At 40.2% G+C, this 23,224-nt stretch overlaps 1 protein-coding gene across 2 annotated transcripts in view; it reads right to left on the bottom strand.

The window, feature by feature from the left end:
• Erich3 (glutamate rich 3) overlaps positions 1-23,224 on the bottom strand; it is a 102,477-nt gene that overhangs the window by 45,477 nt on the left and 33,776 nt on the right. For both annotated transcript variants that reach the window (XM_029537180.1, XM_029537181.1), the window contains exons 3-8: positions 22,058-22,183; positions 17,986-18,057; positions 16,288-16,416; positions 11,436-11,594; positions 7,090-7,308; positions 962-1,142 (exon numbers count right to left, since the gene is read on the bottom strand). In XM_029537180.1, the coding sequence (XP_029393040.1) occupies positions 962-1,142; positions 7,090-7,308; positions 11,436-11,594; positions 16,288-16,416; positions 17,986-18,057; positions 22,058-22,183 (886 nt within the window). The remainder of the gene's footprint in view (positions 1-961; positions 1,143-7,089; positions 7,309-11,435; positions 11,595-16,287; positions 16,417-17,985; positions 18,058-22,057; positions 22,184-23,224) is intronic.

Genomic DNA, 23,224 nt, shown 5'->3' with positions numbered 1-23,224 from the left:
CCCGAGTGATTCCCACATTCCACAAATCTGTAAAAATGTTAACAGTCCTCCACAAACTGAGAGCCATGTTTTATTTTACTTTAACTTAAAGCTGATGGTCCAGCAACACTGTTTATTTGGGAGGCTTAAAACATGTAATCACCAAATCTGTTATTATAATTTTGGCTGTTTTTATTAGAGTCACTCTTCTTAATTGGAGAATTTTCAAAGGAAAAAATAATTCCATGTGTACTGATGTCATTCTTTCTCAGCTCCGCAGTCTGATTTCCTATATAGTTATGAAAAGTAACAGAGCTTCCTAAAGAGAGTTTCCTATGCAAACAAGGAAAGAACATAGTTTTGTAAACATGCCTCTTTCCATTGCTGCCCCACGAAACTAAATATTGAAGGAAACACTACAATATAGTGTGTGGGAATATGTATTAATGAAAACCTCTTATACCAACAGATAAAGACTTAGGATCAAAGGAAAGTACAAATTACTAAAATGGGCATTTAAAAAATGTTTTACATCATTATTTAGGTATGACTCATCATGGAATCTATTGAATCTTCAATTTTTGCCTCCATGTATTCTAACAAATTACCAATCTGTAATTTTTCTCTTATGATTGATACTTGTGATATCATTCACTATGGAAAACCAAATAGTTAACTTGCAATGTCTGAGACAGCATATTTCTGAAACATTTAATGATCATATATATCTCTTTCAAAAATCAATCTGTTACCAGGTTAAATCACTCCAAATTCTTTCTCCTACAATCTGCAAGAGCAATCGCTGTTTCCATTTCAATCAAGGAGCTGTGAATCTAGATTTACTCTTAGGCAGCTGGTTTATAATTCCCTGGATGTGCATAATTTCACAAAGTGGTTAAAGTTATTTTGATATTATGTCAACAACAGCTTATCTGGAACATCAACCCAAGCTTTTTTTTTTTTTTCCTACATTCATTTGTACCTTTCTCAAGCAGTTTCCCTTTGTAGACACAAAGGTTCTCTCCTCCACAGTGCTGTTGGTAAATCTTGATTTCATCTCGGAAGTCTATGTCATCGTAAGATAGGTGCACATTTTTTCCAAAATAGACCATTGTTATAACTGCATTGCTATGTGGTGCTGTTTTATAAATCCTTCCCGGATCCTAGAATAGAGGAAACAGGGACTAAGTGTCTCCCATGAGACTTCCTGCTCCCATATGACTTTACAATACAAAGAATAGAGATACAATTCTAAGCACCTTATAACAAGATATTTATAGAGTCATTGTATACAATGTCCAAAAATCAAAAGATTATCAAATTCATTCCTTCCCCGGTCTCTGAAGATTTTGGCTTTGATTTTTGTAAATGATAAAGATTTGAAGAATATTTGTTATTTTCCACTTTAAGTTCTTTCTCTCCTCTCTCTATGCTAAGGAGGAAGTACTTTTGACTCTTTCAGCTAGTTTTCAAACAAAAATTCAAACAAATGAACTGAATAAATGCTAATATTTTATTTGGAGTTAATATTGATCAGGACACAGTGAAAGTTTTGAGGTGACCCATCTCATCTTTATAAGTGAGCAAAGACAGCAGACCCTTTCTTAGTCCATTCCCTCTGAGAGGTGTGTAGATACATGGACTCCTCCTGACATCCCCGTAAGGATAGGTGATCATATATGTCAAGTACCTGGTATTACCATGTAGAAGTCTAATTGGCTTCTCTGTTTAGAAAAATCCCAGCTAACCACATACAGTTAATTTCAAGAGTTGAGAGAAAAATTAATCACTTTTGAGTTTGAGTATTACAAAAAACAGGTCAGCTTGCTGAGAGGCATACTAAAGATAGCGTTGATGAGTTCTGTGATCATGGGTCAGTATTTTAACTTGATTTGCTTCATCTCTAAAGTGAAATTGTAATGTCTTCTTTTGGGGTTATTGTGTATATGATATGTTAAATGCCACATTTTAGGGATCACTAAATAACATATCTCACTAATACTGCCTTTAAACATAATTTTTTATATTTTACTAAAAGTTCACAGAGCACATATAAGAACAGACAATCAAATGAAAAACAGTAGGTGTTTTGGAGGTAAGTATATTTCCCAAGGAGATGACATAAACCATGGAGTGAAATGTAGGCCAGTTGAAACTAGTAATTCAGGCTAGCTTGGCAGAGGTGGGAGAGAAGTCTCAGTGATGGGTGGAACTGAGACCTTGCTCATCAGTGGATAAATATGTATAACTTCTTACTATGATATTTCTGAAAGGACAAACTGTCAAACCACATGGTAAGATGATATATCTCAACAGAAAAGCAAGCACCAAGGTTAAAGTCATGGTGATGCTCAGATTGAGGGATGAAGGTAAAATAAAGAGAAGAGAGAAAGCCTGGGAAGACAAGAGCAAAGCTTTGAAGAAGAGGGGAGGAGGAGTGGGCTGGTCCTAAGCTTATTAATGGAGCAGAAAACCAGACTGAATTAAGCACAAACCATCAACCTCCTACATTAGCACATTTAAAGCCTGGATTTCATGCCTAAAAATCCAAAAGGCTAAAAGTAATAAAATGTATATGAATAATACATATATAATTATACATATATGAATAATATATATTCTTTCTCTTTATGTATTACAGAAAGAATATTTTAACACAAAAAGTAATGAGTACTATGAGAGATTATTTTTCAGTGATATGGAATTTCATCACTATAGCCAAAGAGTCCTAAAAGACTCTAGAAGGTCCCGGACATTCACAAACAAAACCTAAATAATCACAAGAAGCTAACAAACTCACAATTTACAGAGTGTGAATCATCAGTAAACTCAATAATTAAGAGACCAAGCAATGTTTTTAAAATATCTAATAACATAAAGCAATTTGATAGACACTAATTATTCTGAATATCAATTGGCCTCAACTCCTCAGTAAGGCACTTCAATAAAGAACAATCTATGAGAGAAGGTATTGTAATTATAAATATGTATGTACAAAACATGGACACACCGAACTTCATAAAACAATACTATTTGATGTAAAACAAAATATTAACCCTAACATAGCGATAATAATTTCAGTACCTCGCTCTCACCAGTAGACAGGTCATCTAAAGAGAGAAGCATCGGAGTTAAATGACATCATAAATCAAATGGACCTAAAAGACACCTATAGAACATTCCATTCAAACACTAAACAACCCACATTCTTCTTAGCAGCCCATGAAAACTTTCTCCAAATTTGATCATGTATTGGGATACAAAGGAAATGTTAACAAATATAGGAAAATTAAATTAGCCTATTCTATTTAACCACAATAGAACTAAACTACGAATCAACAACAATATAAACTACCGAAAGTACTTAAGGGACCCAAACACATGGAGACTAAACACACACTACAGAATGATTATCAGGTCACTGAAGAAATTAAAAAGGAAATTAAAAAATCTCTAGAATTGGGTACATGAAAATACAACATACCAAAAATCTATTAGACACATTTGAAAAAAGTCTATAGTGTCAAGTGTCTACATTACAACTTGAGCTATCTCAATAACTTAAGGACATACCCTAAAGCCTTGAAAAACAAGAACCAAAACAAATCCCAAAAAATAATAAACAGGAAAAAATAATCAAAAAATCAGTGAAATAAAATGTCAAAAGCCACAAAGAGTCGATGAAACCAAGAGTTGGTTCTTCAAAAAGAAATACAAGATTAAAAAATCCTAAAGGAAAATGTTGCAGCAGACACCAGTGAAATTCTGAAAACAATAAAGCAAGATGTGCTATGTACATTAGCACTCATATATACAAGTCTCATGGGAACATTGAAGAGGGAGCAGAAACAAAGTAAGAGATGGAGGTTGGGGAAGAGAACTGTGAAAAGCTGACTTCGGGACTTGACATGGCTGATATACACAACCCCATGTGGTTGCTGCTCTATACTGCAACATGGGCTGGGGATGACCTTCTGAGTCTCTGCCCCTATCTGAGAGGCTTTTGCAGTTGGTGGCTGTTAATGAGGGACAGTCACTTTAGCGTGGGAGAGTGATGTCACTGATAGGTTGTCCACACCCCAGTGGTGACCCCACACTCATTTGTAAATGATCAGCACTAATAGACTCAGGGAGGTTATTATTATTATTATTATTATTATTATTATTATTATTGACATGAAGTTGGGAGCAGATGTCTGTTGGCGGATTTCATAGGCAGTCAGAGACATGTAGTTGAGGGTATGAAACTGCCTATGAAATTTTCAAAGAATAAATTTTTGAAAATGTGAAAGGAAAGAGAAAACTTGTCTAAGGTGCTGTCCACATAGAAAGGACCTGATAACTTTACCTAAAGCCCGCAATCTGTCAAGAAACAGAGATAAGATGACAAGGCTGAAGAGGCCCACTGGGGAAAGCAGGGTCAGGTCAAGGTCAGGCACCCAGGCCAAATAAGTCTTCAAGGAAGAGAGAGGTTCTGCCCGAGAGAGCAGCAAAGGGGGAGAACTGAGGGAGATCTGAGCCACCCTGGCCTTTTAGAAGGTTAGAGGGGAGGGCAGATGATGGAGTGAAATACAGACATATGGGGTCTTAAGAAGAGTGTTTGAGGCGAGGCTGCCTTGGAGGAGTGGGATGCAGAGTGGTGTGTTGTGGGGACTTCATTACTTGTTCATTGGGGAAAACGCCAACCCCTCTATATGCTAAGAGTCGCAGGAGGTGTGTGTAATACACGTGGTTGTCTGTTGCACTACAAAAAAGAAGAGTTCCTTTGCTCTCTTACTAGACTGAAGCTGTGTAAAGTTCAGCTACGCTTACAAGAATGTGCTATAATAATGCTTTGGGGACATGTGGGTGACAAACCACAGCACTTCCAATGAAGAGTGGAAAAGTTGGTAGGCAATATTTGCTAATTTGCAACAAACCATTAAAAATAAAATTCAGCTTGTATTACACTCTCTAGCTGTGCTTAAACTCATGAATTTTCATGAATTAAATGTGAAGATACTCTGAATGATCAACTTAAGGGAAATGAAGTTGGAGTCTAAACTTAAATCTGACTGCTGGAGTTGATGAGTAATCTACCATCACTTAGGATAATTGAGTTGTTTCCCTAATTACTCAAATGTTGCCTTGACTCACAGGTTCTTTACGACTGTACTTAAAAAAAAAAAAAAAAAAAAATCCAGTGAAAAAAAGACAGCATTTCCAACAAAAGGTGCTGGCTCAACTGACCATTAGCATGCAGAAGAATTCAAATCGATCCATTCTTACCTCCTTGTACAAAGGTCAAGTCTAAGTGGATCAAGGAACTCCACATAAAACCAGAGACACTGAAACTTATAGAGGAGAAAGTGGGGAAAAGCCTAGAAGATATGGGCACAGGGGAAAAATTCCTGAACAGAACACCAATGGTTTGTGTTGTAAAATCAAGAATTGACAAATGGGACCTCAGAAAATTGCAAAGCTTCTGTAAGGCAAAGGACACTGTCAATAAGACAAAAAGGCAACCAACAGATTGGGAAAAGATCTTTACCAATCCTAAATCCAATAGAGGGCTAATATCCAGTATATACAAAGAACTCAAGAAGTTAGACTCCAGAGAACCAAATAATCCTATTAAAAATGGGGTACAGAGCTAAACAAAGAATTCTCAACTGAGGAATACCTAATGGCTGAGAAACACCTTAAAAAAATATTCAACACCCTTAGTCATCAGGGAAATGCAAATCAAAACAGCCCTGAGATTCCACCTCACACCAGTCAGAATGGCTAAGAACAAAAATTCAGGTGACAGCAGATGCTGTCGAGGATGTGGAGAAAGAGGAACACTCCTCCATTGTTGGTGGGATTGCAAACTGGTAAAACCACTCTGGAAATCAGTTTGGTGGTTCCTCAGAAAATTGAACATACTACTGTCTGAGGACCCAGCTATACCACTCCTGGGCATATACCCAGAAGATGCTCCAATATGTAATAAGGACACATGCTCCACTATGTTCATAGCAACCGTATTTATAATAGCCAAAAGCTGGAAAGATCCCAGATTCTTCCCTCAACAGAGGAATGGATACAAAAAATGTGGTACATTTGCACAATGTAGTACTATGTAGCTATTAAAACCAATGAATTTATAAAATTCTTAAACAAATGGATGGATCTGGAGGAGATCATCCTAAGTGAGGCAACCCAATCAAAAAAGAATACACATGATATGCACTCACTGATGAGTGGATATTATCCCAGAAACTTAGAATACCCAAGAAACAATTCGCAAAACACATGAAGCTCAAGAAGAAGGAAGACCAAAGTGTGGATACTTTGATCCTTCTTTGAAGGAGGAACAAAATACCCATGGAAGGAGTTACAGAGACAAAGTGTAAAGCAGAGACTGAAGGAATGACCATCCAGAGACTGCCCCACCTGGGGATCCATCCCAAATATGACCACCCAACCCAGACATATTGTGGATGCCAAACAGGAGCTTGCTGACAGGAGCCTGATATAGCTCCTGAGAGGCTCTACCAGTGCCTGATAAATACAGAGGCAGATGCTCACAGCCATCCATTGGATGGAGCACAGGGTCCCCAATGAAGGAGATAGAGAAAGGACCCAAGGAACTGAAGGGGTTTGCAACCCAATAGGAGGAACAATATAAACTAACCAGTACCCTCAGAGCTCCCTGGGACTAAACCACTAACCAAAGAAAACACATGGTGGGATTCATGGCTCCAGCTGCATATGTAGCAGAGGATGGCCTAATTGGCCATCAATGGGAGGAGAGGCCCTTGGTCCTGTGAAGGTTCTATGCCCCAGTATAGGGGAATGCCAGGGCCAGAAAGCAGGAGTGGATGGGTTAGTGAGCAAAGGGAGGGGGAGGGGATGGGGTTTTCAGAGGGGAAACTAGGAAGGGAGATTACATTTGAAATGTAAATAAAGAAAATATCAAATTTTTAAAAAGAAATTACTATTTTAAAAATCAGAAAAAATTTACTATATCTATGTAATGCATTTTTGTACCTGATTCTAGAAAATTCTTACACTTCAGATCTAGAACCCAGCTGGTGTGGCGTCACTAGTGTTACAGTAATAAAAGAACACGTTGGCCATAATCACCTTGCCGAAGAGAGGCTCGAGGCCATTGGGAGCCGTGATGGGACGCAGCCTCTTCCTCCTCCAAGATTCCAACCTCTTATCCCTGAAGCTCTTCCCTGCTTGGGGCTGGGGTGTTGGAGGAACAGGTGTGTGGTAACTGTTAATGTGTGGAAGTTGGTAGAGATCCTCCCTCTGGGAATTGTCCATGTAGTTCCTGAATTTCATCATTGCTTTCTTTCCCTGTAATCACATCATGATGTAAGACCCAATGACACACAAGCTGAGCCCCAGTGCAACCCAAATCAAAGCTTGGATGGTTGTCACAAACTCAGCTGAGAACAACACATCAACCTAAATTGCATGCTCATGCCTATGAAAATCAGTTTGTATCTATTGCAAATTGAATAAGCACATATTTCTAACCTTGTGTGAATATATGATTTTTTTTTAAAGATTTTATTTATTTATTATATGTAAGTACACTGTAGCTATCTTCAGACACTCCAGAAGAGGGCGTCCGGTCTTGTTACGGGTGGTTGTGAGCCACCATGTGGTTGCTGGGATTTGAACTCTGGACCTTCGGAAGAGCAGTCGGGTGCTCTTACCCACTGAGCCATCTCACCAGCCCCGAATATATGATTTTAAAAGAAGATTTTGAGAGAATAAACTTAGTTAATTTTGCATTGGAAGGTCTGCGGGGTTGGACCCTGAAGCAGGGCTGGCATTGCACCGGGCAATAGAGACATTCTGATCTTATACACCCTGAGGATTGAACAGGCAGGAGAAGCCAGCCTGTGAGCAAACACCAGTGAGTGTGCTTGCTTGAAATCTTCAAACTTTGGGAAGGACAATCAAAACTATCCACCAAATTTCAAAGAAATTTTTGACCTCCAAATCCTGCAATGAATCCTATGTAGATAACTGCACAAGTATTAACACCCTGCCATAAATTGTGCATTTGGGCATAGAGATACACATGTGTAAGTGTGTCTATATATAAACGATGTGGAAATTAAGCTGAACCATAAAAACTTTAGCATTCTAAAAATCCATAAATAGAAAAATGGTTCATTAAATTTGCTTTGATTCTTTAATTATATTAGTCTTACCAGGGTATAGAAATGTGGATCTATTCTTACATAATAGCACAAGCAGTATTTCTTTGAAGTAATTTACATGTAGGGTTTGATTTTAAAAGCAAATAGAAATTTTTAAATATTAATTTATCTTTGGGATATATATACATATCTTTGGAATATATATATATATATATATATATATATATATATATATATATCTTTATTTTGCTTAGGAGTTTAATCAAGATACCTTACTTTAGTCATTTATCCATTTTATACCAATTTACCTTAAAAATTCTTTATGTATATATATGAAATATATATTGTATATATACAATATAAATTGACATTACATTTCTATTTTTGTACTCATAACTAATTTTTAACCACTTTGGTCTATATTTTGAGATGCTTAATAATAATAATTTTAAGAAAGGCTCTCCCGAGGGCCCTAGTTACTGAATCAATAAAGGCAGATTAAGTCAAAGCACGCACAGCTTAAATCTTGAATAAAACCAACACTTTTGTGTAAGCAGATTCTATTGTTCCGTTGTTAAATTATATTAAGTAACGTTACTTTGTTTTCAATTTATTTCTTCAATAGACTGAGTCTAGAATATCAAACGAAAATTAAATGAACATAATACAAATATTAAAATCTAGGACATTGAAAATTTGAACAATATTTAATCAGTTTTAAAAACAAATAGCACAACTGGGTATCAGCTATTTGTCCTGTTTTGGAAATGATTTTAATAATATTTCTAAAAATAATGCTTTTTTGTTTTTAACTGATGGTATATTGGATAATTTTCTAAACTGTTACATATAATTACACTGTATTTTTAAGTTCTTAAGCATTTAAACTATACTGTATTATGTAGTTTTCTCACTTGTTCACTACTGTAAATATGACAGCTCAGAGTGCACTTAACTCTTCCTTTGCACTTATGTGTGTGTTCCTGGGATAGATTCCTACAGGTTATGATGGTGGTAGATCATCAGGCGGGACCTTGAAGACACTTGTGCTGATGCCTCCTGACAGGAGAGACTCCCTCTGAATATTTGAAAAATTTTGCCACATGATTAGTTTTACTTATTGGCATCAAAACCAACCTGTTGTTGACTAGGTAACTTTTCCCAAAAGATGCTCACTCCAGCTGCTGTGACAAGCTCAACCTGGTCTTTTCTGTGGTCCTTCCAATCCTTATACCTCTATCCTCTTCAGTATTTCAGTAAAGCAAGAGGGTCAATCTGGCACTCACTATATACTTAGCAACACAACATACCACTGTCTCTCATAAGGAGTTTGTCTGGTAGTCAACTCTTTCACCATCAATACCACTAATAAAAGCATGTCTTTTCATAGCATATTTAGTTTATACATATTACACTGTAAGCTCCAGTAAGTGACTTCTGTCTTCCTTGGTAATCAGCAATAACACTCATTCTTACATCAGCATCTAGCCTGTCATAAGTGCTGAAAATATTCATTGAATATAGCTAATTGAAACTAACATGAACCTAGTCATCTTCTGGTATATGTGAGCTACTCAATGACTTTCCTTCAGAAATAACCCACACTCTCAAAACTTGTAAGCAAGAAGATGAGATTATATATTGGTTCACAGTGTACACATAGAGAGATCACTTGTGCCTCAAAGTAAATTTGTAGGAAAATCATTGAAAGGTGAAAAGTTCAGTCCCTAGATGTCAAAAACTGTCATTTTCCTAGTGGTGTTCTAATGTCTAGGGAAAATAAGGTTGCCAAGATAGAACTTAGAACTATAGAAGCTTAGAAAGAATGTAATCACCTTGGCAAACATGGAGAGGACCCATTGAAGCACTGTCTATGGGGAAGGAAGTTCTACCCAGCAGGCTTTGAGTATGCCCAACCCCAATGGCAAAGCTAACCCCGGAGGACACAGAGAGTTTTAGGCAAAGACCTGTGAGTTCTCTGGTATTTTTGGTAAGCTCATTCCTGAGATGAGATGGGCACCTCAGGAGGCCTTAACCTGATCCAGGAATACTGCCTTGAGTCACAGCCCCATTCTGATTCTATGGTCACCAGGCAACCTCCTCATTGTGAGTCTGCATCCTTCCCAGGCAGCTCTGCCAACCAGGGAGAAAACAGTGTTGCTATAAGGTTTGATCATTTGATAACTCTTGGTGAATTAATTGCCCCTGATAGAGACAAATCTATTTTAGATTATCAAAAACTAACAGGATTTTGGCTACTCCTGGACAGTGGCTGAAATGGCCTTCCAAATGTGGGCCTTCAACTGTACCCTAGACCTAAGACCCAGGAGCCTGCCTCACTTCAAGAAATTTCTCCCCCCTCAAAAAAAAAAATCATTTCCCAATGAACTTCTTTTGGTGTTTAAGAAGCTACCAGGAAACTAACTGAATGAGGTATGTAACACATTCTCATGAGCTAAAACCACATTCAATGGACTGAGATGCTGTAGTTGCATCTGAATATTTAGTATGAAGTGAAATCACTTCATCTGCATTAAGGGCGTTTGTCAGAGCGAGGGCACAGTTTCTTAGGTTCGTGAGTAGGATTTCGTAGAAAGGAATGGAGCACAAGCACATTCATCCCTTTCCTGTAATGACAATTATGTTCATGACACAAATTCTTAAGCTCGCAAATGTTTCTGCAAGTCAGGAACACAGTCTCTCCCCATGGTTAGGAATGGCCTGGTGTATTCCTCCCTGTTTAGGTAGATTCTGCTCTATAGTAACCGTACCTAACCAACTCACACCCTAATGAGCAAAAATTACCTAAGAAAGAACCTTGAAAGGGATGTAGTATCAAACTCTTAGGCTGATGACTTCAGCACATTTAAAATATAGATTCTCCTTCCTTCTATAATTTGCCCTCCAAGTAACTTTACACACTGATAGGATAGAGAGCCCCCACATGAACACAGGCTCGCCATGCAGAGTCACATTGTCTGGTCCTCATGTGCTAAAATCTGAAAGGAGTCGGGGAAGGTCATATGTAACTGGGGACAGATCATCTTTATTTTTCATTTGGCTCATCGTGAGCTAAGCCCTGCATGTCATTAAAATCCCATCCCTTACAGATTCTGTACAATGACATGAAAAGTAGGCCTTCTCACTGCAGCAGTATGCAGTTATCACAAGTACACAGTAAGTGCTTCGCGATCGTACAATGCAAGATTCCCTGTGTGGATGAAAAGACAGCATCTTAAAAACTTTGATAGTACATGATTTCAATCAATAATTTAAAAACAGATGTTTCTTAAGGAAGAGAACATTTACCCCAAGAGGAAACAGAGCTTCATTTTCCAGCAGTGAGCCTTTGAGTTTGGACCCTGAAGTTATCTTTGAACCATTTCGCGTTTGGCGATTACTTAGAAGAGGCTGTAGACGAACCGGAGGCTGCATATTTCCTGGGGCAGTATATGGTCGAGGGGCTGTCTAGACGATGATGGGGGGAAATTTCATTTATAAATTAGTACCTTGACATCTTTCCAGAACCAATTAATAACCCAACAAATTACCCAGAGTAATTAATGGTGCCTTTTTACTGAACAGATTAAACTTTAATTATATCCTTCCATTATATATACCCTTCTGACCCCAAAGTATTTGTTAAAACATATGGTGCTACATAACCAAATGCCACAGGAATGGAGCCCTCTAGACAAATGAGATGGCCTCTATTGTGTCCTATATTTTTGTTCAAACTGTAAATTCTTTATTGTGCTGAATATGGGCAAAAGATGGCTGTGCTCAATTAAATGTTAAGTTAAATAATGTCCTATTTCAGAGAACTGAAAGGATATTATTGGAACAGACTCATTTCAGTTTCAATGTTTTCAATATAAAATCTACTTTGAGTTCATTATGCAGCATGGTTGGCACCCACAGTAAAAGCAGACACCAGGAAAGGCAGGTGCTTGGCTGTGGTGTACCCCAATTACATATCTTCAACTGCTTCCTAAAAATGGAGGAAAACAAGATGAAACATTATAGCTGACCAAACTGGGATGCACTATATAAAAATGGATGTTTCCACACTGAGAGTCGTCCATTTGTTCTTCTAGATCTCCTGTCTACCTTCTCTGAGGAGCTCTGGGCCCTATAAGCAATTTCTTAAGGAATTTACTAACCAACTTCAGGACTGAAATTAGATTCTACCAAGGAGAAGAAGGATACCAGAGAAGATTGGAGGATGAAATGGAGGCCTTTATTTCCATAATCCTGCAGGGCAGAAATGGTTCCTACCACCTAAGTGCTTATGCTTCTGTGGGGAAGTCCATACCTGCTATGAGACCTACCTACTTCTTCTAGAACCCAGTCCTTCTCATCCAGACTCCTCTTCAGCCTAGGGACTGTGGCGTCCCATTGTGCTGACCCCAGCAGGCTTACCATCCCAAGTTGGCTTTTCTTCACCCTGCTGTATCTTTCTAAATAGTTTCTTTATTAAACAACTTTGTAATTACTCTATTTGTATGAGCCATCTGTTTCCTGCTGAGCCCCCAACAGAGACACTTTCCAATCAAGAATGTACTGCAGCGAATACAAAAAGTGCCAGTGTGGAACATTATAAGTGCCTTTGGGAGCATCAACAGAATATAAGTTTAGTATAAAGATTAGCAATGCGTCAAAAGTGGGAAAAAAATAAAGCTTTGGCCCAGTTGTCCTATTCTACTAAGACAGTAGAAAATATGCCAAGAATAGGGCAGGCGTATTTGGGCAAAGTGGTGTGAGATAGATGGCATATAAATGATTCATGAATAGAATTTTGTACATTGACTCTAAAGGGTGGTGAGCCACAAATTTTCCATTCTGCAAAAGCGTGTATAAATAAACACATGAAAAAACTGAAACTCCTACCAAGCACATCTTGAGAAACATGCGTGCTCACACTGCTCAAACTTTTGATCTCAACAGTTGGCAATACTGAATCTCCACCCTAGGCCAAGTAAAGAGATAAAAAGTAATCTGCAACATCCAAAGATTCTATTAATCAATCAGGATGATTAGTGCCAGAGAGCATGACTGAGAATAATGCTCTCACAATAGTTACAGTGAACCAAGAGGGCCAAGAAAAACTAAGTTCTCACAGACACGGGGGAATTGTTGGCCTGATGATGAGGAAGACAGTCATTAGAAAATCCAAAGAAGAGCCAGTTCTGAGCCAAGCTCACAGAAGAGCAGCGGAGGCCACCCTGCCCAGGATTTGCTCGCCTTCCTTCTCCAGTAAGAGAATTTTCATTTGTGAGCATGGTTGGCACAAACAAAGGGTATGTCCCCCAGACTTCCCCACAACTCTGTAAGGGGCCGGCCTCTTGCTTGAGGCTAGTAAAATGTCATCAAAGTAACTCATGCAACTCGCAGTTCACACTCATAGCAAAGGGAAGCGCGTCCTTACATTCCTCAGGCTGGAACATCCACATGGTGATACACAGCCCTGGCTGCTGTGGATGAAGCAGGCACCCCAAGCTGGTGGGTGAGTAACACAGAGGAACCCAGGTGTTTGATGACTTCATAGAGTCACCTAAGACTCATGGGCGTGGGTTGGGGTGGAGATGAAACCCCATGGGTAAGTCATTGTTACTTGGGTCTCTTGTGGGGTAAATGTGAAATGCCTCCCACAGGCTGTTTCAACACTTGGTCCAAAACTGGAGTTGTTCTTTTTTGGGAGTTTGTGGGTTCTTTGCTAGGTAGAGGCTGGCTAGAAGATTTTCTCTGAAAGGCAGGCCTCAATGTCTACAAAACACCCTGCCGCTATGCCTGTCTGCTTCCTGTTCTGACAAGATATGAGGAAAAGAGCCCTAGATCCATGCCCCCTGCACAGTAGAGCTGCCTGTTGCCTGTCTTCTCCATGTGGACTCTCTCTCCTCAAGCTATACACCAGGCAGGCGATGCTTCTGTAGTCATTTCTTGAAGATATTTTGTCTGAGTAACAAGGAAAGGAAACCTGAACCTCCACAAACACATGTGGATCAACTGGAGTAACATACGAATCTGAGAAAACGAGATAAGACTATAGAGAGATCTTGTTCATGTACAGAAGCTAAACAACATTTCTGAATAAAAGACTCAAATCACCCAAAAGAGCTCTTGTGGACTCTACCTGACCCAATTTTTTCTTGAGGCTGTCTGATAATCCCAAACATGAAAATCGTGTGTAGAGTTCCAGGAGAGCATGTTAACGGCAAACCAGAACACTATCTTTCTGTGGCTGCGCTTTTAATTTTACTTCTGTGCATTTGCATACAAATATCATCCAGTTAGATGGATGTGGCAGTCAAATGCTCAACTGATCACATTTATCTCTAAAAACAAATCTGTCCCATTAAGTAGCAGCTGTGAGCCCCAAACTCTGGTGGTTCATATCAGAGGCTACCTTAAGCTTGCTGCATTTTGCAATGTGTAAATATATTTCTCTATAATAAATATGGCACCATCTTAATATGCTCAAAGCTGTGCCAAAATGTGAGTTGAAACTGGCTACCTGGTAATTACTCAGCTTAGCCAAGCTTTGCTAATTCTCAAGAGGGTCACAGGGGCTGAATTTCTCAAAGACTTACAGAATCCGTAGAGATGACTTTCCTCCATTTTAATGGAGAGAATGCAGCTAAATGCTTGCACAGTGTTTGAAATTTTAGCACAATTAGCATCAAAGTGCAGGAATGGGCATTAAAAGCTCCTCTTAGAGAAGTTTAGGAAAAATGGTGATGTCCCATAAAGCTTCCTGTCTCCATCTGGGGTGGTTGGTAGTCAGGGATGAAACTGAGAGAAGATGTGTCCATGATAGAATGGACAAACCTAAGGGAGACCTGGATTTGTATAAAGTGGGAAATTAATCTTCAAAGCTATCCTACGGTGCACAGAACACTCAGCATGCCACCAAGTATCAGGCTCGCCGTAGTGTAACCTCTAATTTTTAAAGGGTCCCTCATTTTTGCAGTGAACTACAAAATATCTCCCGATGAGGTTCATCTAGGAAACTGAGGGGACACAGGGCACAGGGGCTTTTCCTCTCTGAACCAGCTAGGAGGACAGAAAATAGCACTATTTCCTTTGTGTCTTCCTGGGAAAGCTTGGGAGATACTAATGAGTTGCTTTCTAACAAAGATGTATTTGCATGTACACTTCTACATTCAGACCAGACCCATTGGAAGAGGAACAGCCCAGAGAGGACTGGGGCTTTTCAGAACGTGTGCTGTTCAACCAGGACAGGTCAAGACATGTTTACCTTTTGCAGAATGTTGAAGCTTAATGCTGTCAGTGACAAACCTACCTCAACTGTGTGTGAAGGCTTTGTAATCTCTCTACAAATATTGTATAGCACAAATAAAAATGATCAGACTTGCAAGGAAAACATCCAGTCACACATCCAGTCAGGCAAACTAAGGGTAAGGATGTCATGGGGAGTTTAACCCAGCTTCAACCACCAGCATCCAACACACATTTTTTAAAATCTTCTCTGAATCTATATTGTTTTGTAAGATCCGGCCTTCCTTCCAGCAAATGTCACCTCTGGGCCACAGATGCCTCATGCTAGGATAAAATATCAGTGTACGACTTCTTCAGATGGGATTTCAGTACATTTAATTATCTCAAGGGAGAAGCATCTACTTTTGATAAACTGAAATGGTAGAATGTCACCAACCTGCAGCCTGGCACTGCTGAATTTGTGCAGATAAAGGAATAGCATGAATAATTCCCAGAAGACACAGTCAGGGGCTCAATCCTGCCACATTGCCAAGGGCTGAAGGGTAAATACTGAGAGACATAACTTGAAGTTGTCATGTGTGATCTTAGATATCTGGACAAGCTTGCTCTTTTCTAAAGATAAAATGGAGCCAGGGGTGGTATCTGGGTACCTACATGACCACAAGTCATCTCCACTTCAGAAAGTTGTGTGGTAGCTGCAAATACAGAGATTAACCCGAAGCCATTTCCATCGGAGTGGGGACTTGGCAATGCTGACTTTCAATACTGAGTAATGAGGAGACTGTAGTTTCCAGTTGCTTCCTTTCCCTGTGTTTTCACTTCTATAGGGTTGTGCAGACATGCTTCCCAGAGAGCCTTCTTTCTCAGATTAATGAGAAATCATAAATTAATTAGCTGGGACAGAGTGCTTAATAGGGCTCACCAGTGTTAATGGACTAGAATGTCCTTCCTCAGCCAGAACGCTATGGCCACGATTAGTCTTTGGGCCAGCTGGAGGATGGGGAGTCAGAACGGGCATGTTATCTTCAATATATCGTCTTGTGTGTTCTCCCTGGAACAAGAAAAAAAAAAATGTGAGGTTGACATATAGGCGATCAGGTTAGCTTAGTGCCTGACATGTATCCATACTGTGTGACCAAAGCCCTCCCCACTAAGATTGCCATTCTGTATTCTGATACTGAAGTTAGCAACATTTCTCTAGCCCTGTGGAGGGCAGGGTGTGGTAGGCAGTAAGTGACAGAAAAATGGAATCGTCTCCACCTACATACACAAAGGAGTCATCCTGAGAGAATATTCTACTGAATGGTAATGTTTGCTGGGCCAACAAAGTGCCCTTTGTGCTTCACTACACTGAGGGGTACACACTACCAGAAAAGAGAAAGTTTTTGTTGTAAAAATAGTAATTTAAAAAATACAGTTCCTTTTACTAAATAGAGGGGACGTAAATCATACCTTTGCCAATTGCAAGTATGCAGTGAGTTTTGACAAGCAGATGTCAGATGGGGGTAACTGGAGTGCCCTTAGCACTTTCCTAGAACCCTCCTCTTCCTTCCCAGAACCCTCATCTTCCCATCTACCTACTGCCTCCCATCTGCCTTTGCACAGGACAGATGAATCACAGACACACAGCACACCCTGTTTTAGACACTGGAAATCAGTATTTCCAGTCATCATTGCTTCCACGTTCTGGCAAACAAATCACGGAAAGTGTAAGACCATGATGCAAGGCATGGCCAGCCAAGCTGAATGAACCCGGAGCCTCTGCAAACCAGCTCCCCTGATCCCAAGAAGGGACCCACCTTCTGTCATTTAACACTTTAGTATTGAGATTACGCTTTCTCTCTGATACAATAAATTCGAGTCCATCGACCCAGAGAGGAAAATGTTACTCTTACAGGGCGAGTTGCCCTACAAACGCTTTACAAATGCTTATCAGTTTGTGAAATGCGTTTCAGGCTCCACATTTGTAATACTATAGCAAATTAAGAACAAACAGCCCATGATTTCAAATAGCTCAAGAAATCAAATAAATCTGCCATCCTAAACTGAAACTTTTCAAACATGCCTAATTGAATCTCTCATCCCCTGATTCAAATTGATGTATTTCATAAGTTCACTGCAAAGAACAAAAATAGAGAACAACCGAGGGATTTAAAAATACCTAGCACAAAATGTTAGGCCTGTTCGTGCTTCCTTCCACTGAGGAAGCTTGTTCCCACCATAGATTTCAAGGGTGACATTCGAATGAAAATGTGTGATTGTATAATTCTTCCGATGTTTTATTTTCCTTCAAGCTGGAACATTACCATCTCTTTTTATTTTCTTAAGACTCATAATATCCTTTGGCCTCTGCCACAAGAAAACACAAAAGCCAGACAGCAAATGCAACTATTTTCAAGTCCGCCTTTGAAAGTCTTCACCTTGCTGTAATGTTTCTCGGGAGCAGCGCCTGTTTTATCAGGACCCGTACTGATGATGGCACTGAGAGCCAGGCTCCATAGAACCGTTTGCTTGATCTCAGCTGTGTGCACTGCCCAAAAGCAGGGGGCCTCTAGACTTTCCATGATAACTGTCTGGGTGTTCAAGTGCTACCATGATATTAAAAAGTGAAAGAGTTTACCTTCAACTTCTGAATCCGCTCTTTCCTAGCTAAGGCATCCAGTTTCCGCTTTATTTCCAGCTGGTGGTAGCGCTGTGGAGGATAGAACCATGCTATTAGAGCCAAGAATATTTTAGAGGAAAATAATCCCAACATAGGTAGCTCTGTTTTCAATTACCCCTCTTGTCATTTGAATGGAGAAGACCCACCTGCCTAAGTGTGCAGGTGGGAATATCAATTGCCACCACCCTTTGGGAGGCCAATTACATCTTAGCTAAAAGTATTCATGCCCTTTAACCATAAACTTTGTTCCTCAACTGAAGAGGAAAACTGAGTAATGGCTTTTAAGTGTTTTGCACAAAATGATACTATCTAAAGGGACCCCACCCCCTTTTACTCTTTGAATAGTGCAATAGCAATGTAAATTTTTGAAAAACATTGGTTGAATGTTTGACACATCCATGGGCTGGAAGAGATAGAATCATTTAAATAAAGTTTTTAAAGATTTTGATTTTTTATTAGATATTTTCTTGATTTACATTTCAAATGTTACCCCCTTTCCTGGTTTCCCCTCCAAAAAACCCCCTAGCCCTTAGCCCCTTCCCCTGTTCACCAACCTAACCACCCTGCTTCCTGGCCCTGGCATTCCCCTACACTGGGGCATCAAGTCTCTAGTTTCAAGACTATCACATTTCACAACCAAAGGCGCTGAGTCACACAGACACAGGTTTGTGTCTTGGTCTCACTTTCTATTTCCTGTTTGATGGCTCAAACCCATGTCCTTGTCACAACATTGCATGATGATTTTCTCCTCTGTGTGTGCAAAGGATGATTTTACTTTTATTTGTGTGTCTTTGGACATGGTGGTGGAGGGGCCGCTTCTTGAAGCAGTCATGTGCAGCATGGAACGGATGCTGGGAACCGAACTCTGGTCCTCTGCAAGGACAGCCAGTGGCCATACCTGATGAACTGCATTTGAAATCCGCTGTTCACTGTTCTAGATTCTTGGAACCTAGCTCAGGATGACCTGGAACTTACTACATAGCTCAAGTTGGGTTCAAAATTGTGGCAAATCTCCTGCCTAGTCTTCCTGAATATTAAGATTATAGCCACATGCTACCACACTTGGCCATATCATGGTTTTATTGGTGTATGAATATGAGCACAAGATATTAATAGCTATTTCTGAAAGTAAAATCCTTTTGCAATTATTTCTGCTTTATGATGTCTGTTTTTCAATTATTTTCATATAATAATTGGTGATCTAAAATATACCTAAATAGAAACGGTCTCCCAATTAGACTTGAAATCAGTTGGTGGTTTTGTTGTCTCATTGTTCCTTTGGGGAAAACCTTTTCTCTGGTCTTGGTCCCTGCCGATTCCCTCACTCCTGTCCTGAGTGTCATCAATCATCTCTTGACTCTTTTTGTTCTTCTCCCTCCTGCTCTGATCTTTCACCCATTCAGCAACAAATTTTGTTATATTTACTATCATTCTGTTCCCAACTTCCATTTGTCCTGAACTCTCTGCAGTCATCACCATGACTGAAACGCTCCCCCCAAGCTCTCTGGTGCCTCCTGGGTCCAGACACCCTGTGGAGCCATTCTGCAGATCTCCAGCTCCTGGGCCCCTGGCTCCCAGACAGCAATCTCCCAGGCCTGATCCTCACAGGTGAAGAGTTTCTATTCCCAGGCTCCTGCTCCTTCCTTCCTCTGCTTCTCCTCATTCAGTCCCTAATGCTCTCTCCATCTCCTCTGAGTGAGACAACAACTTCTCTCAGCAGCTTTCTCCTTCTCTACTGTCCCCACAAACAGTTGTCTCTCCCTCCCTCTCTCTGGCACTGTTAGCTGAACCCTTTGGCAACAGATTCCTAATTGACCTCCCATCCCCAATCTTTTCCAGACCATTAATCCATCCTCTGCATCTACAGCAGCAACATCTCAAACAGCTCTGCTCATCTATTTCACTCCCCTGCTGTAAAAGCATCTCATTGCCTCGGCACCTACATTGCCTTGGAAGTCAAGACTTCCCAGAAACAAGGCTTCAGCTTCTCAGATGGTGTCACTTCCTCCTGCCAAGCCGCCCCCCTGAGTGGTCTTTGGGCATTTTTTCCATCCACAGGATGCTGCTGTATATGGCTGTCCTGCTCTGGAATCCCTCTCCTGAGCTCCTGGTTTGCTCTTTCCCAGAAACAGGAGCTCTGTGTCCCTTGCCCTGAGGCCCACAGGACACCTCCTTGTTTGCAGGATCCAATTTGGCACTTCCCTTTTCTATGCAATCACTGTGCCATATTTCTATAAACAGTGTCTTCCAGTCACAAGACAGGGTCCGTTGACACACAGTGAGTCAGCTACTGTTGCATGAGTGAATGCATGAACACCTATAGAAATGTCAGGGAAAACTGTAGCAGTTTCAAGTCAATGTGCCAATCTGGAGACAATACTAGTTGTTCTGGTATATTAACAGATTAGGTATGTCTTCAGAAACATGGTTAGGGGCTGAACAGTTCATTTCACTGTTTTTCACGTTTGTGGATATCTGTAGACTCTATTGATTAAACATTCAAGTCCTCTGAAAGCCGAAACCCTTAAACACAAACAACATGTTTACAATACTTTCAAGTTCTGAGCATCTCATATTTATCTTTCTAACTGTGCATGTTGGTTTGTGTGCGTGAAATATGTATCGTATGAACCGAATGTCTTGGGTGTACATGCAGAGATCAGAGGAGTACACCGGATGTCCTGCTCCGTGCTATTCCCTTAGGACAGGGTCTCTCACTGAAGCCAGAACTAGGCTGTCAGCAAGTCACAGCCATCTTCCGTCCCTGGGATGGAGTTACAGAAACATGTGTGACCACACCGGGTTTTATCCATAGGTGCTGACAACTGGAACTAAAGATGTTCAGCTTGTCTAGTAAGTGTGCCTATCCTGTGAACTGTCTTCACAGCCCCATATTTCAGATTTTCAGACTAGAGAAGGTCAAGCTCCCTCCATATTATAATTACTATACATTCTTTTAAATGTCATTTTATGTTGTTAGTATATGAGACTCAACTGAAAATATATGTGACAGTTCTGATGTATCTGATGTACCTACAAACTCTGAGGATCTGGACAACGTTGAACTCAGCACTTCTAAAACTAAAAATCACGTAGGGGTTAATTTAATACCAGAACTATTTATATTTTAGCAGAATTGTACCATTCCCACTGGTGCATTTACAATCAGCAAATTTGGGGCTGTCAACAATGAGTCTACGTAATTTGTGGATATGATCTGAAATTTTAAAAAAAATGAATTGCTAGGTAGGCAAAAACTGTATGTGTACAATATACATCTTAAGTGAGCATTCCGAATGACTGATGTAATGATACAGTCAATATAATAACAAATATTTTCACTGGTACTAAACTTGTTGCAGGTTTACTGATAGTTCTGCATTTGTTTAAAAAAATGTTAACGCACCCACAAGTCATAGATTTACCAAGCCACTTCTCTGATTTACTGCTGTGTGAATGTGCCAAGGAGTGGCATCCTTTTCACAAAGAGTAAATGGTGCTTGACGATTGAAACCACCGTTTTGTGGAGCAAAGCTGCAAAAATTTATCAGGTTAGCTTCATACCCCACTAAAAGTGCCATGTCAGATTCCACAAAACATGTTGATGCTCAGCCTGTAAATCCATGCTGACCAATGTGTCCTAAAGTAGGAAGGACAGCAGATGTTTCAATGCCTATTCTGTGAAACTTAACATACGGCTGAGCTACAGAGCCTTAAAAGAATAACAGGTCTGGGATAATTCATGGCACTGGAATTACTGATATTTAAACAGATGTCACTTTTTTTAGCGAATGGAAATTAAGGTACAGATGGTGAGGGCTGGGTAGCCATTGTGGATTAAAAGAATCTACATTTAGAAAATTAAATATCACAAACTTTATAATCTTGTCCATATTTCTTCTGAACTAAAAAGGAGGAAAAGCTTGAGAGTCTGGGCTCCTAGCTACTTAGGAACAGACCAATTTCCCTTGGTCCATTTATTTAGGAAGAGTTACCCAGTCGTTAGCATACAGAGGGAGGAAATGCGGACCTCCATATCTAGGACCTTGTGGAAAATGGCCCGGGCTAAGCACTCTCGGATATATTTTTGGTGATCCTGCTTCATGTTGTTAACTTTATATTCCTTTTCAGAAAGTATCCTCCCACTTCTCGTGATCTGTGGTGAGAGAATAAAAAGTGTGAATAGATAAGTAGAATTCACAAAGAAATCCAGAGTAGCACAGTGTGTTGTTAGGTATCAAGAAAGGCAGAGAAGAGAGAGGAAAGGGGGACAGATGACTGATGGAGAGGAGAGAAAAACAAAGAGGAGGGAGGGAGGGAGGGAGGAAGGGAGGAGGGAGGGAGGGAGAGAGAGATGGAGAGAGGGGGGAGAGAGACACACACAGAGAGGGAGGGAGGGAGGGGGAGAGAAATAGAGAGGGGAGAGAGAGAGAGAGAGAGAGAGAGAGAGAGAGAGAGAGAGAGAGAAAAGTGGCCTTTTCAAAGCCTAAGGAGAATACCATTGTCACTAATGAATTTCTGCTTTTAATGAATATTTCATCAAGCAGAAAGGAAAAAGGAAGTCTCACTTACCTGTCAGTGTGAAAACACACACAGGTGGTACACTTGACGTTTAAAACAAGGTTTTCATTAGAGTAACAATTTTCCAGTGACAGAACCCAGGTGTTCTTTTCAGTCTCTGAAAGCACCCTGGGAAGAGGGGGTGCTACGTTGAAAGAGTGCAGGGGAGCAGGCCTGCGGGCTCCCCGGAAACCCTGGAGGGGCTGGGCAGCCCAGTGACTGAGGAAGCCTTTGGTTTGTCATGAGAAATAATTGGTTTCATTTACTTTCTTTGCTTCCTCCACTTTACAGCCCAAAACATAATTTAATTTGCTATGATTTAGAATTTTACAAATTACAGGGAACTGTGCAGAAGCATATATATATATATGTCACAGCAGGGATCACTAGGTGCCCCAGAGGAGTGTGGATTTCTGCCCCTCACTCTTTGCTTCCACTGACTCTGTCCCTGGGCTCCATCTGCTGTTGTCCTTTGAGCTCCCTGTAAGAGCTGCTGGACAGCTCTACCTCCCCAACAGCATGCTCCTGTTAAGTACAAACCACCACGTTTACATTCCCTTTCTTATGTTTAAGTGCTTTTGTGTGTGTGTGTGTGTGTGTGTGTGGTGTGTGTCTGGTGTGGTGTGTGTGTGTGTGT

Source organism: Mus pahari, chromosome 4, assembly GCF_900095145.1.
Source record: "Mus pahari chromosome 4, PAHARI_EIJ_v1.1, whole genome shotgun sequence".
In the NCBI taxonomy this organism is placed as follows: Eukaryota; Metazoa; Chordata; class Mammalia; order Rodentia; family Muridae; genus Mus; species Mus pahari.
The sequence above is the reverse complement of the archived record's forward strand: the minus strand, read 5'-3'. Positions and strand labels throughout refer to the sequence as shown.